Genomic DNA, 16,629 nt, shown 5'->3' with positions numbered 1-16,629 from the left:
ACCTGGACCTAAACTGCTCGATGGGGAGAAGTGAAGTATCTATTGCAAATTTTCAGCATAAACAGACACATTACAAAGACTGTCATTAGAAGAAATAACTACATGTTAATCACTTTATTGTCCTACCATGTGAAGTTAATGTGCCACGCACATGCCTCTGAACATGCTTTAGATAGTATTAGGACATGATGGTAATATTTGTATCACTACAATATAACTGATATAACTGACTGATTGCCTGTATTGTTTGACAGTGTGAGACACCTAAAAATGGGTTTCAATTACTTTTAAAATGAGTTGGGATTAACAAACCTGTTTCCAAAAGAAAAAAAGAATAATTTGCTGCCAGTTAGTACAGTATATCAATTTTGAGCTGTACAGTTTATGATTAATTTTATAATTTTAGCATATTCCAGAACAGATTCAATTTTCATTGCTCACATTTGCAACATCATGCTGTAAATGTGTAAACATGGCTTGGGACTGTTACAGCAAAAACTGAGTAACTAATGAACCATAAATAGACATTATTAGATGTATTGCAATTAAAAACATTTTCATCTCACTTAACAGTACCATCTGTAGTTAAACACAGAGGGTGTCTCACTCAGTGTTTACGATTATCACTCTTGCAATAATTTCTAGCTTGGAATTGAAAGCAAACTGCATTACCCTGCTAATGACACTAATTGGTCAGTGAAAACAGGCCAACACTCACTGTCTCTGTCCCCAAAACAGCATCGGAACGTTTCAAACATGTATTACACATGAGACTGTCAGATCCCATCTTTGACTACCAATCCCCATTTTAAGTGACTGGACAGAGGACAGTCACTTTCTCTGCCCCGTCTACTTAACAGGCTATAAAAAAAAAATGCAAGTGAAAAAGCAGCACCATTGCTGCCAGTTCTGAATTTGTGGCAAATTATTTATTTAATTTTCTCAAACAACTGATATGTATTAATATCGCTTTGTTACCCAAGGGGAAAAAACAAACATACTATAGTTACCATGAACGGGGACAACTGGGATGCTAAAGTACAACTAAGAAACAGCTTGAAAAATAAAGGCCATAGTAAGCACCGTAATCATTGTTGCACAACGCATTTCAAAGTTGGCGCTATGGCAGAGAGCGAAACCGTCCATAAAAGGCAGAACATGTCCAAAAATTTGGGATCAATTCAAACTCAAAAAAGATGACAAGGTACAATGCGTGTATTGTAAAGTACAACTAATGTACCACAACTGTACCACTTCTTCAACGCTTCAACATCTGAACAGAAAGCATCCAGTTGTGAACCAGACCAGCTCACCCAGCGTAGCCAGCACAAGATAATGTCATTTCAAGGTAACGTGTTGTTTCTGTCATGCATCACACAATAGTATTATTGTTTTAAAATGCAAAAGTCAATTTTATCCGATTACTCGAGTAATCGCTGAAATATTCGGTAGAATACTCAACTCCAAAAATGATCAATAGGTGCAGCCCTAGTTGATTTAACGCAAATGCTGACTTCCAATTCTGAGGGGCAGCTGTGTTGACCGTCGACTTTATACAGACAAGCCAAACATAGCCAACTAGAATCAAGACCATAATGGCCATGGATACTATGAGGTAATCAACAAAATGCCAGTGCCATAGCAGGGAAGTGAAGATTAACTGGCTAATTACGAGGTAAGAAACAAAAAAACCACCCTATCAGAATTCCTACGGTTCTGGTTTGGCCAGTAATGTGACCTGGGCCAACTCCATACTGGCCCTGAGCCACTGACTAATTTGTGCTGCCAGATTTTGTGCCATTTTGTATGAACAACTTATTTGCTGCATTCAGTATGTTTGGTAATGCTGAGTCATAGTTTTTTCTGAATCTTCTTTACAAGCACTGGTAAATAATCTAAGCAGCCATTTGAAGACTGTAAGTCTGACAAGGTTGTACAAACCTTTCATCTTTGAGAGCAATTCTATCTGAACCTGACTATATAATAAATACAAAACACTACAAGATACAGCTACAATTACTACCTGAGAATTAACTACACATGAATTATATGAAATGTCACAGTCTGCCACTCACTCAACATGCTTTATTGATTTCTTTGTAACTGTATACTTTATAAAATGATAACTTCTAATATATTTAGAAAATGTTTTGGTGGTTTCAATCCAAGGAGTGTAAAGAAGTAACTCTAAAAGAGGCAGTTGAAGTCTCAGTGAGGTTTTAGTAAGGATCCAGCAACATAAATATAATCCCAGCACTTAAAAACTACTGACCTGACTGGATAATAATGGAAGGTGCTGAATTATAAAAATATTTTCATGTTTCATTTCGTCTTACCAATTTTCATTGCTTAAGTCTTGTTTGAATCGTTTAGATAAGGTGTTTTTTTTTTTTTGCTTTTATGCTATTTAATTTCTTTATTGGTTCATTGCTTGAAGACTAAATGCACAACACAATATTGATTTAATTTTATTACAAAGTCCATCCAAAATTGTATTGTTCTAATGAATCTTAATATAGGACTCCTTTTATTATGGATAAAATCCAGCAGCCATGTCAGTCAGTAAACAGCCAAAACATAACTCTTTAATTTTTAGAAGAGCAGCGGGTTATTCAGAAGGATGCTGCTGCAATGATATATTCCCTCAAACTAATCAGGACTACCTGAAACTAAGTGCACCATTCGGTAATAATTGAAAAGAAATATTTGGGTTTAAAGTCTTTGACTAATTAATTTGCCTTATAGATTTAGGAACTCATATATAACTGCTCGTAATGCACATTGCCCATGTACAGGCAGTTTGCAAATACTTTAAAAAGAAAATGTGAAAAGATGCCTTTTAAATAAGACCTGTAAAATTTAAAGTTCATTTTTGTAAATTTCTAGTCATGCTTTAATAAGTTAAGGGAAAACATTATTCATGCCAATATTGACCACCATCACAGACCAATCTCTTAATTCTGAGTGAAAGAGTTTATTTTGTTAAAGTCTTTATTTTCATAAAGACTTGAGCCATTCCATCTCATAGGGATAGATGTTCAGTTTGTGGCAGCCATCCTTCTTTCAGAAACTGAACACTGGTAAACATGGAGTACACCTTAAAAGATTAAATATACAATAAGAGAAAAGAAAATTGTTGCAAGTACGTGTATAAAAAAAAAAAATTTTTTAATTAAAAAAAAAAAAAAAAAAAGCTGTGTATGACATGTTCGGACTCCAAAGAACACAATAATTTATTATAGTAACTTCGGAGACATGGCAGCAGGCAGGTGGAGAGGGTGCTTGAGCCCCTGCCCTTTTCCCAAGTTAATCAAAGGTGCCACTCTCAACATTAATTATAAATAATTAGATTGCGGTCAACATAAACATGCAGAAAAGAGTTGCAAATGCTAAAGTCAAAAGAAAAAAAAAAAAAAAAAAAGTTTTTTAAATTCCCTTGTTTATTTGCCCTAGCCCTGCCATCAGACGCTGGTTTCTTAAATAATTCCAAAATACAGGTGACCTACACTCACTATAGTCCCTGAATGCCTCTACAGTAGACACACAGAGCACCTGTGCTGCAGCTACTGCTACGTGGACATGGTGTGCAAACTATGTATTATGTTTAGATATGCACAATTTCAGACTGATCTATGAGGATATGCTGATAAGTAACCTATGCAATATGCAACAAACTTGTTATGGTTCCACTATAACATTAATTCTGTAAATGCACAATTATCCTAACAGAAAAAAAACAGCTGACAGCTAGGTAAACTGGCTGGCTGAATTACCATCATATCATGACTGATCATTATAATATTGAAAAATAGGCTCCATACTGATAGCTGCCCTTTTTAAAAAATTTGATCCCCTGCCCCCTGAGATCCATCTCTGCACATCACAGTTTAGTAGTAACACTTTTCAGTGCTCTTTTACTTTTTGTATCGTCTCTTTTCAAACGCTGAGTAATTTGCATGTACTTGCAACTCTCCAACCAGCATAACTCCTTGAGCATTTGCTTTATAGCAGGAAAAAGCATTAGACTTCGGATCATATTACTAATTTATGTAGGTTTGAAAAATACTACTACTACAACATGTGGTTCAGAAAACTACTAATTACAGCAATAATAATTAGTAAAAATATAATGATAAAAACTACGGGTACTAATTAAAAGCCACTTGACATATTCGTCAGATTCCATCAAATTTTCTTCCAGCTGACAAAGTAACCTCATTCAACCAAGACATGGATGTCGCGCTAGCATTCTCCAGAAGACAGGGTACATTCTTTGGAACAAGTGCGAAAAGAACAGGCCATCACCCTGCTGCGTAGTTTTCTGGCATACTGAAGCTCCTCACAGAGGTGATTGTGTATCTGTGGAAAAGAAGTGAGAGAGAGTAGGAGGGTGGAAGGTGGGAGTGTGTACAGTGCCCATGTATTGTTTGTAAATCACCCTGCTGGCAAAAAAGGACACTCCGCTCTATAGCAGATAGTCCACCTAGGGATACAAAACAGGGTCTGGTGGGAGGTGGGGGTAGAGTGAGAGCTAATTCTATATGTGAATGTGTGTATGTATGTAAAATGAGCAATGGAGGCAGTATTGGAGAGACTGGGAAAGGACAGCAGAGGAGAATGAGCAGAGGAGAGAGGAAGACGAAAGAGGGAGGGAATCTTGAGGACTGGTGGGGGTGGGGGGTGGGTGCCTTTTTTTATAGTGGTATTGGTTTGACGGCTGTTTGGCAGAGGCGCCCAAGGCTGTGCCTGCTTGGATTTTAGCCTGTCACTTAGGACAGGGACACTAATCAGGATTGGTCCCGGTCTCTAGCCCAGGAAAGGGGGAGCACTTTCAGGCCATTATTTAAAAAAAAGGAGAAAGAGGGAGAAGAATTGCTGTGGCACAGCAGGAAATACTAACCGCTAACCTCATTTACATGCAGGTCCAGGGAGAATGGGGGGAGAGCTTATTCCGTTTCCAATCTCCATGTTAAATGCTGGCCAGGGCAGCTGATGGGAATGAGAGGCATTGTTCGCCCCGTGCTGGTCTTTCACTCTTCGTTACTCCAATACCTGCTTTGCTTTCTTCAAGGTATAAAAAAAAAAAAAAAAAACACATTGCCTCAGCAATTTCAATTTTAACCAGAAATCTATATGAACCTGACATGCTATGCAGACTGCTGTCTTTGCACACACAGTGTACTGCAACCAACCCTCACAGGTCTATCTGTTCTGTCATAACCAGGTTGTGACCTGAGGCTGCTGCATTCAAAGCCATCTTTCACCCACTGAGACTGTTCTGTGGCATAATGATTGCTATGACAACCATCACTTAAAGCCATGGGTAGGTGGAGTAGAGATGTCAGCTTCTTGTCTACTCTTCTGATGATCTCATTTCTAGCTGGCCAGTACAACAAGGTCAAACCACTGAAACTGGAAAAGTGGCTGCTTGCTACATGCAAATGACAGAACCGAGTTTCCAAACAATTACAGTGCGCTGTCCAAATCGACATGGGGCTAAACTCCGAGAACCACAAGGTAGGGGATAAAAAAAACATCAGGGGAGTCAGGGAGAATGAGATGTAGAGGGAGGGGATGGCTGTCTTTGGCCAGCTATGAGCACAAAGTCTGGCTGTGCGTGCCAAATGAGGTTTATAAATGGTTTTTCTGGGAGGATTTGTGCTAATCTAGAAAACCTTCTGGAGGAAGTGCAAATACATCTGCCGCTGACCACTCCCCTGTAGAGTACAAGGGATTAATGACATGGCAATCTGAACCAACATGGCCCCCATTCAAAACACTCGTGGAGAGTGGGAACATACGGGCAATCATGAGCTAAGCCATCTGATTTAGTTCTTTTTAGAGCAGCTCACTATCTACATTCATTAAGCTACCCAGCTAATTTGTCCAGCTTCATTTGTTTCCACTTATGGCTATACAGGTACTATACGCTACAGGGCTCCTCTCTCAGAATGAAATATCCCGTAACTAGCTAATCTCATTAGTATCACAAGGGCAAAATCAAGTGACCAAATGCCCCTGGTAAACAATGAGTGAAACCCAAGTCACACTTTTCTTTAATGCACTAGATGCTGCGAACTATGTTGTACAAACAGGGAAACATCCACTAAAACACTGCATTAGTCAGGATGCATATAGACATTTTTAGCATCATAAATAACCTCACACTGCATGGACAATGGCTTTCTCAGAGATGACATCACATCAGTGATTTTAACCTCTCAGCCAAACACTTCCAATCTTCTGTTAGAGGTGATATATTGCTCCCCTGGATAGCTGTCACTGCCTTACGGCCCTCCTGTCCTGTAACCCCCCCTTCCCCCCCTCTGTACTTTTAATAACCCTATAAAACTGTTCCTTACACCCCAAAATGCTGCAGACACACAGCTGTTAGCCTTGCTAGTTAAAGACATTAGCCTGTGTCTTGCTCTTGACTGCCTAAATGTGCAATGTGGAAACACTTCCACAGGGGTTAGTCTGGCTAGTGCACTAAAGGCTAACTGGAGCCAGGCTGTGCTTGAGAGAGAATGTCTGCATGCATGTGCATGTAAGAGGCCTCCTGCCCTCCTCTACCCACACAGGAAGTGAGGTCACCTCACTCTGCCGTGCAGAGTGTATTGAGCAAGGGCAACAAAGATCAACACATTGGCCAAGAACCATTTTAAGCCCCCTAGCAATATATATATATATATATATATATATATATATATATATATATATACACATTTATAACTTAAATAGAATTGCCAGATTTCAAAAAGCAGTCAGTGTCTAACATGCTACAACTTAATTTGGAAGCACAGTCAAAATACAATAACCAAAGCAGAAACCAAATAACTAAAATCAGATGTCACCTTATGTCAAAAACTTCCCAATTTCATGCCCTAATTAAAGATGTGCTACATGCTCCAAAATGTCTTCCCAGCCCACTGGCAACAGTCTTTCTCCTAAGACAATTGAAAAAGTTCTTTATCTCTCTACAATATAATTTTAGTGTCTTTCTAGGAGTGAAACCTAAGACAGTCGAACAATAAATCACATCCCTGTTTAGAGCAGGCGTCTGGCACGACTGGCCAGCTTCAGCTCCCTAGACCACCTCCACTTCCTCCTCCTCCTCCTCCTTCTCCTCCTCCTCTTCCTCCACCACCACCACCACCGCCGCCTCCTCCTCCTCTCCTCTCATGCTCTCCATCCCTCATGCCTGTTAAAGGCTTGTCCTGCAGGGCCTGGATGCACTTGTGTGGTACAACAACAGAGAAACCGCCCAAAGCTCTTAACAGCTCTTCCTCTCCACTTCCTCCCTCCCTCCAACTCCACTGCTACTACCACCAGCTCCTCTCTCCCTCTCCACTCTGCTCTGTCTTTCCCAGCTGCACCGGCGAGCTGTTCTGTATGAACTGCTGCCAGCTGAAAGCCTGCTACTCCTGTGAGATTGCTATTACTCAGTGCAAGCAGGGCTCTACGTAGCCAAAGGGCTGCTCTCCGAGCTGTAGATCTCCATGTTGTGACTTGTCAACACGAGAAAAATCGTTACCGAGGCTGAGGCACTTCCATTCCACACAGAGGGGGTTCTGATTGAGACCAGGCAGACAGGCAGGTACAGTACTGGAGGTTTTAGGACGGTTACTGTTACCTGATTTTGTGCTGCAGAGGATTCTCTGCTTACAGAAGGCTCTGAAATTGTTCGATAACCGACATCAGAAGAAAACACTTTCAACAGGAATTTCAATTCAAGTTACTGATATTTAATTAAGCAATTTGTAATTAGATGCTCAACAAGTTGAATCATCGGTTTTCATCTGATTCAACATTTTAAAAGTGGGTCACAGTTCTGTTTTTATGCTATACTATAAGCTAAACTGAGACACTGACTACCAGAATTTATTTTTTGAAGATCCCAGCAAACAAATAAAATCACAAAATGGAAACAGCCACTAGTTGAACGTTTTATTTTCTTATCACTGATAAATGTGGGATTTGGAATCCTTGAAATTGAACAGAAATGCACTCTTTTAATTACTCAATAAAATAACCTAAAACATAGCTGTATCACCGTTTAATGTTTCCAGAACAGCACAAAATTCACAAAATAATGGTGTAACAACCAAATAAATGTATTAATATCATCAAAGGATCAAGTAGTACATTTTTTCTTTAATACAGATGATTTGTCACTTTGTTGATTTGTCATTAAATAAGTGAGCAGTTCAAATATTGTGGGTGAACTACTTTAGACTTCTGAAACACAACTAGCCCCTTACATGCTCATATAAACACATTATCAGCTCTTCTGCAGAAAACATTTGTGCTGCTAAATTATTAAACACTCAGTTCTCCTTCCAGTGACCTCAAATATTTTCTAATAAAGAAATGTTGTGGTTTATAAGACAAGATAAGAGCATCAATTTAGGGGTGTAACAATGTGCAAAATTCCACAGAGTACCACAGTCAAGGTGATGCAAGTTTTCAGTACAGGGGGAAAACATTGGCTTAAATTCTCACTAAAGATGGCATATTTTCTTTTTTTTTTTTTTTTAATCCGGAAATGTTCTTATTTTGAATGTAGAAAAATTTGTGAAAAATGAATCCAATAACAAAAATTGAATTTTTTTTTTCTTACCATTCAGTTATATTCAAGACATTAAAAGGGCAACAAGGCAGTATTGCTTTTAATTTTAATACCATGTGCATGTGAATATAAAGGATCTTTAATATGTTTGAATTCCCCATTCTACATATGATCCTATAGTCCTATGACATTTGCTATCGTTAACAGCCCTGCACAAATGTGCAGCAAGAGGGAGCATGAACACAATGGAGAGAAGGACTTGCACAAATCTCATTTTACTGAGGCTATGACTTGTGGAAATAATCAGTCCTTATTTCTGAGCTGAGTGTTAGTAAAGGTTACACGTTTGTATGAGGTAATGGCATTTCTAGAGAAGCCCTATAAAATAAAAAAGCAGACAGTTAAAACACAAAGTTTGTCAGTGAAGGGAATTCCCTATGTCAACACTATATTTTTGGTGCTAGTTTAAGGACTGGTGAAGTGACAGTGTGACTACAAGATCATTTGATTTGAATTTCTAAATGGGCAGTGAAAATCTGGGTCGAGAGAAAAAAATCCAAGTAGAGTCATTTCCATCAGCACTTACTACCACAGAGATGTCGAACATGGCACTTCACCCCAAGTTTTAACCCAAATTTACACCAATAATCAATTAAAAATGTTACTTATTAGGCTTATATAGAGACATTATAACATATTATAATAATGGGCATACAAATTTAAATGAATTATTAATGGAAATGTGAAAGAAGTTATTTTGAGAATATTATTTTCCTCACCTGTTATTTTTATGTAACATACAAACTCACAAAGAGCCCTGAGTCTTAAAAAAAAATATATTTGTTTTTAAGTGAAACCCTATAACTTATCACTGACATGATAATACACCACCCTGCTATCTGTGTGCTTTGCCAGTTGTCTAAAGCAGTAAATAAGATTAACATTTGTGTAGAGGTATTGATCCACACCCTGAAGCTGCGCTATTTCTTTGAAACCAGGCCCATTAATTCATACCCAACTGTTTATTCACATTAGTCTTTTACTACCAAGTAAAACACAAACGACAGTCTAGTTTATCCACTGAATACGTATGTTCACTGAAATCAGGTTTCGGTGCTGTCTGTGACACTGTGTGGTGAGCAAGGCATCCACCGCTTTTCCCCTGCCCTTTAATTCATTTCTAAGCTAAAGCCTGTGTGTATCATTATTCGCTTGAGCTCCACTCACTCGACTCTGCCAGGGGACCCAAGACCCATCAACTTGGAGGGGGGGGGGGGGGACATGATGGTGGTGGTGATGTGGGGGGTTCTTGGCAGAAATTCCCTACAAATTTTATGCCAAGAGTGAAATGGAAACCTCCTCTCATTTTCCTTTCCCCTTAATCCAATGTTTTCAAGCCCCAGCCCTACCAAGGTCATTATAATCATAGCAAGTGGAAGAAAGCCAGTGACCCGCCATTACGGTAAGGTAGAGAGCCACCCAGTCAGTCAGCTATTGGCTCACGGAGAGGAGCAGAATTCAGTCTAGAAATGGTTAAAATCTCTCCAAATGTACATAACCAAGAAGGGAGGGAGAGTGTCCCTCTTAATAGACTCAAGGTTGTTCTCTTTATGATATGGACACTCACTCTCCTCTTTTAACACATTCACCCACTTACATTAAAGGGTTTTAAAACAAGGATGAGGACTCATTGATAAATGCTAAGGGGACTTGTTTGATCTAATGACAAAAAGTCCATAATATGTGTCATTTTTTGAAACACGCTCACATAAATAAAATTTTAGAACTCAGCCAACCGTAACTTTTACGAGTGAGTAATAAGGCAGCAAAATTATACAAACAATAACACACTGCAAGGTCATAAAGAATGGCAGTTTTCATTGTGGCACCAAAGGTCATGTTTACTTGTCAGAGTGAAGGCGCCATACTGTACCATGACCTCCATAGCTGGCTTATGTACCCACAGACACAGACACAGACACAGACACACACACACACAATGTTCATTTTCACATGTGCGTGCCATGCACACACACTTAAAGAATAGTGTCCTCTCACAAGCTGTGCCACAGACAATAGGACAGTGCGCAGTGGGCTACACAACCCATATATCTGGGTCTGTGCTAAGATAAAGCACCTCCAGCATTAAAGCCAGTGTATTAGCTTGCCCTTTTTCACCACAGATGAAGAGATTTGAAGCTCGATATTGTGCTTGTTGGCTGGCACACTACCAGGGTGTTGTTGGCTGAATAATAAAAACACACAGACTGACAGCGAACGGCATGAGGTGACACTTCCATTCTAGAGTGGGAAGATCCAAAACAAAGCGCAAAAAGCTTCTGACAAATTCATACTTTTCTGTGACAGTTTGTTGACTGAGGAGGGAAACAACTACTAAATCAGACAGGCTTTCATTTAAACCCAAGAACACAGGCACAGCAGTGCTCCAGTACGGTGCCTACAAACGAGTGCATGATTTCAGATACGTGGGTGAAGAGTATTTTTGTTGCAGACCAATTATGAAGCAGCTTAATTGAAAGGTTGACATGAGCCTACTTGGTTCTCATGTCCAAAGAATTAGACTTCATGTGCGACTGAGACAGACTGAACAATAAAAAAAAAAAGCTTTGCCAAAAACAACTTTCAAATGTTTTTCAAATTTGTGTACGATTTGAAAAACAGGATGTTAAAAATCACAAAGCACCGGCAAACACAATCTCTTGCATTTTCATTGTCAGACCTTCCAGCTACTTGGCGATACAAAATAAAAATCATAACCCTGAATATTTAGACTAACAACATTTTAAACTTATGTTTTCCTCAAATGTCTTAATCATTATAAAGCCATGCTTGTTTTATTTTTGTTCATTTGTTTGTTTTTAAAATCCTGTTTGTAAAAGTTCAATTCCAGGGAATATTTCAATGTTGTAATGAACATTCAATTGTGACTAATCAATCATTTCCCTAAGTGTGCAGGTATGTGCTAAAATGTGTTTTTAAGTCTGATTTAAAAAAAAAAAAACAATAATTAATTTTTCTTCAGTTTGGCACCCATAACAAAAAACATTCAAAGACTATTAATATACACGCGTCCCTGGAGACATGTGAGATAATCCTACACAATGAATCACTCAAATTCACAAAAGCTAGACACTTAATATGACAACTTATTTAAGTAGCAGTGTGCCATATTGTAATACACAAGAGTACATAAGAATACAGAAGAGTGCACCTTGTTCAGGTACATTCAGTTATATAATCATTATCCTGCCCTGTGGTTTCCAACCATGTGGCTTTACCTACTCCTCATGCAGCATATCAGTGAGGGCTCACTGTCCAAATATCTCCCCCATCAGTCACACACACACACATGCACAGGGAGATGCACTCACAGTCACTCACTGCACCCACTGACATCCAGTTTCCACTTCTATGCCTCCCAGCCAACCACTGCAATTTACCAAGTTCAACCCTAGGTCAAACACCTGGGCAATAGATCAGTAAAAATTAACAGCTAAGAAAAACAGCATGTGTGCATATTATGTGATGGTACAGGAACTACTCGGATGTACATTTGATTTAATGTGAAATGTTAGACTGTACCAGGTACAGGAACTCATTCAATCCCCAAACCCTTTGACATTAAAAGAAAGCTACATGTCAGTAAAGTGAGTCAAAGAAAACCACATAATGTGTCGTTCGATCACGGCTGGTTATTCTGAACAGCTGGCATCGTCTGACATTTAAAACATGAAGATAGTGTCATAAGAAAAAAATGTAGCAATCCACCGTTGATTTAAAGATGAATCACACAATTATTCATTACATTTGCATACCAACATGAGTACACAGAGATGCTTGCTTACGCATGTACTGACCAGGAGCAAAACATGCCACTCTGATAATTCCTTTAATAATCCTTGTCATTGCCCACCACCATGTGAGCAATCCTCTAGTGGCCGTAGTGTGTTACTGCAGCTTTTCATTATCCTGACTGATAAAAGGTACAATACGAACCTCCAAGATACTGAGGGTCAAATGTACAAAAGTAAACCAATTCTCCTACCAAAATCAACTACATGGCAAATTGAGCAGGTTTCTGTTGCGGCACAGCGTTTTTTAGGCAGTGTAGTGGAGCAGAGCTGTCGTTTCCCCTTTCTAACCGCGTTATTGATCGTAGTCTGTCTGCAATGAATGGCTGCAAAGGGATGGGGGGGAAAAACCCTGAACTTCAGGTGACCGACCATGGCTCTGACATAGTCTGCATGCAGACTGGGAGGGGTAGAAAAAAAATACACTACCTAGGGGGTGGGGGGTGAAAAAAACCTTCTCCACACTTTTTAAAGTCGATGATAAACAAGCGCGAACAAATTCGGTTCCGCGATTTGGAGCAGCGAAACTATGTGTTGAAAGTTAAGGCGTTTATTGCCGAGGAAATGAAGTTTACCGTTGCTAGATAGGGCTATTGCTAACTAGGAACGCTAGGGTATGTGTAGCCAGACTCTGGCTTGTCTGATCCGACTGACCCTTCATTTTATTGCGGCCAGGCTCCCAGATCCTCCCCTTTCTACCCGAAAAGCGACCTAACAGAGGCGAACACATTACCGAAAACGCTCGGCCGTTATTCCTCACACAGAACCGACACATATGCCAACTGACCGCAACCTTTGTCGGAACCGGACCTTTATCGATTGTACTCTTAATAAAGCCACGTATCATTTATCCACTCACTGCCTAGCTAACGTTACCCATCGCCAACAACATGGCTGCCTCGCTCGGACCTAAAAAGGGAGAAATAACCTACGCCGAGTCTTTTGTCTCTTTCACCTCTTTAACCCTAAACTACTGCGCAAAACACACGGAGAGCCGCTAAAATTGCACAAATAGAGTGAACGACTTACGTGAAGGCAGGCGCTTGGGTTGCTCCTGCTTCCTCCTTGGCATTTTCCCCCGTTTTTAATCACATTCTCGTCCTTGTTTAGGGATAAGAAGGAAAAAGGTTTTTCCCATTGAGACTGGAGGCGCCAGTGATGGCAGGGACTTGGTCGTGCACCTGGCTTTGCTCGGTTTAAAGTGTATTGTTGGGGAACGGGAGCACAGGCGGAGGAGGTGCCGCTGTTGTTGTTGCCGTGTCTTGACTATGGCTGCTCTCGGTGCAAGTGTGTCTCCGAGCCCCTAACTAACACTAATGCAGGGATCAAAGGGCAGCAACAGCAGAGCAGACACACACGCGCGCGCACGCACGCACACACTCACACTCTCTCACTCGCATTCACACGCTCTCTCTCACACACACACACACACTCGCGCGCACACACACTCAGACACACTCCTGCGCGCACGCACACATTTGAGGAGCTCGCCCCCGAGAGCAGCGTATACGGACAAGGTGCCCCCAAGCTTTGAAGGTGTATTGCTGAAAAGAAAATGTATCTGGAAAAAAAGCTAATTCGGCCGAGACCATATTGATGGAGTCGAACAGCATTAACGGAATCAATCTCAGTTCCTTCAAAAATAACATGTAGCTGACTGACGATCATCATTTATGCGAATGATGCAAACACATCTCAGCTTTGACCGCTATGAAATACATAAAGCAGGGAAATGTTAAACATGAATATGACTTGCTTTGGCAAAACAGCATAAGTAGACATTTATTATAATTAAAAATAAGTATTCCAATAACATCATGATAGAACTACAATGCTAAAAAAATACATATTAGTGGATTAATGACAAGATTATTTAATGATTCTAGATATGTTGCTATGTACTTGAATAAATGTTACTACTAGTTTCGAGTATTTCATATATACATATTGATAGTATTCTAGCATATCTTCATATGCTATTCAAAATGCTTAAAGTCCTGGCACATGTAACTATATACACTATTTCACCTACAAAGTTTCTACTTGGTTTATGATTGTGATTAATTAAAAGTTCATATTAAGAAAAATAATAACAAACAAAAAGCTGCAACTTTAACCAGCCTTCAAAGTGAGCTATTGTTAAAAAATAAAAATAATCATAATCATCATTACATTATCAAACATTATACATTTCAGTTTGGTTTATTTTTGTCATGACCTCCTCCTACCCACGTTCTCAAACACAGGCTTCATACATGTCAAGCCACTAAATTTAATAAGTGCCTGCTGAGTTATACAAATAATTTGTCTATTAAAAGAACAGTGAAAAAAAAAATAGGTGCATTGTGTGGGAACCAGTATTAAATCAGGTGGGGTAATAACAGGTGTCAGAAAAATGTCCAACCCAATATAGTCATCTCCTCATCAAAGTTGGGAGACCAAAACTGGCCAGAGCTGAATCCTCCTCCCTCTCAGCTGGGTGTTGGGGCTTTTTCACAGCGCAGGCTGTCCCCCACTCCCTGCTGTTGGACTCCTCCAGGCTGCGTTCTGTTGGCCTGCCGCGTTCTTTCACACCTCGGCCGTGTGTGAGGAGAGCTGTGTCTTCATCCCTCCATCCTTCCATCCTCCAGTCCTCCTCCTGCCATGCCTTCCACCCACCCCCAGCGGAGGCGCAGGAGGCTCGTTACCGTGGCAATTAGTGAAAAGCCCAAATTAGCCCTCTTGGCTGTCCACAGGTGACAAAGACACTTTGCATTTCTGCTAATTAGGAAACAGAACAACATGATTAAATGGGGCCTATCAGGAGGAGAGTGGACTAACATGTTCCACAAATAGAAAAGAGTTATATATTTTTGCATCTCCTGCATGAAATGATTAAGACATCCTATTTTTCATTTCAGGAGAGAATAATGTTATGTTGTGACTATTGCCATGGTTTACATTACAGTTTAAACAGACATGGATGAGTTGTGTTTGTGAATTTCTTTGTAGCTAGAGAGCTGTGTTTCTTACCTGCACCTGCAAACCGAGTCTATGGCCAGATGCTTTGACCAGAGAGTGAAAGGACTGCAAAAAAAAAAAAGATGAAAATCCTTTAGGTTTCTTTGCTTCGTGCAGATTGTTTATGTTTTTGTACAGCATATGATATGCATATTTCAAGTCCTCTACATGATTTTTTAAAACTATCTCAAGGGAAACGTTATCAATATAAGTTCTCATGCATTTATTCCATGGGATATACTATAGTTCTGCTCGTAAAACATTTAAGTTTAGTTTATAACTTTAGTTATAAATTAAAGAATTTGTTCTACATACACAGTGTGCTTGTGATGGTCTGCCAGTGCCCAGATGAGCTTGAAATAAATTGTGAAAACTGGAAAAAGTGACTTTAAGAACATTCATACACATTTCTGGTTCAAATCCATTATCCATTATAAAATTCAGACCAAGTATTTTCTGTGACTGCAGATTTGTTAGAGAGATGTTTATACTTGCTACTACTTGTTACACTATTTTTTAAGCTTAAAGTGCTAAATTTTACTTAGCAGTAATTAATGATGGAAAATGCAATGCAATATCAAATTAATTTAATAATAAATTCTACTCCAGACATAAATCCTTTGAAATGTAACACTTCTACATCCAGTGCCACAATTTCCACTTTATATTTATACTAAATAAACTACAATAGATTACAAATGTTTTTCATGGTGGTGTTTTTGTTCCCAAGTTGAGTTTGGTCACCACTGGGAGGTCACAGCCTGTTCTCTGACCCCGACAATGCCAGGCAGCTGAGGTAATGCTGGCAGCAGCACAGTCTGCTGATAGTAGCTATGGCAACACTGACATGACCTCACTCAGGGTTGAACCTAAAGGTCATTCCTCATTGCTCCAGGGATGTGTGTTCCAGCTTTATTACCAGTGACAGCTCTCAAATTTCCCAGCTAGAACATTTACTATACCCTATGCACATACACTAATGTGAAAAGGCTTTCACTGAATAGCCCTTAAATAACTGCACAACAAATACTATGCATTTCTGTCTGCTTTTCTACCTAAGTGGAATATAAGGCAGGTCAATTAGAATCTCTCTCTCTCTCTCTCTCTCTCTCTCTCTATATATATATATATATATATATTTTAACTTCCCAATAACTGGTGCAGGTTCCCTGCTTTGAAAACAGCTTA

General features: G+C 39.5%; 1 protein-coding gene across 2 annotated transcripts in view; it reads right to left on the bottom strand.

Annotated features, from left to right (window-relative positions):
• The window catches only part of znf827 (zinc finger protein 827), a 62,806-nt gene extending 49,000 nt beyond the window's left edge, over window positions 1-13,806 (bottom strand). The window contains exon 1 of one of the 2 annotated variants that reach the window (XM_026302455.1): window positions 13,471-13,806. In XM_026302455.1, the coding sequence (XP_026158240.1) occupies window positions 13,471-13,513 (43 nt within the window). In that variant the 5' untranslated portion in view covers window positions 13,514-13,806. The remainder of the gene's footprint in view (window positions 1-13,470) is intronic. The other variant, XM_026302456.1, reaches the window with a different exon arrangement.
• Window positions 13,807-16,629: the final 2,823 nt, after the last annotated feature.

The sequence above is a fragment of the Mastacembelus armatus genome, chromosome 1 (assembly GCF_900324485.2).
Source record: "Mastacembelus armatus chromosome 1, fMasArm1.2, whole genome shotgun sequence".
In the NCBI taxonomy this organism is placed as follows: Eukaryota; Metazoa; Chordata; class Actinopteri; order Synbranchiformes; family Mastacembelidae; genus Mastacembelus; species Mastacembelus armatus.
Note: the sequence above shows the minus strand (reverse complement) of the source record. Positions and strands in the feature narration are given on the sequence as shown.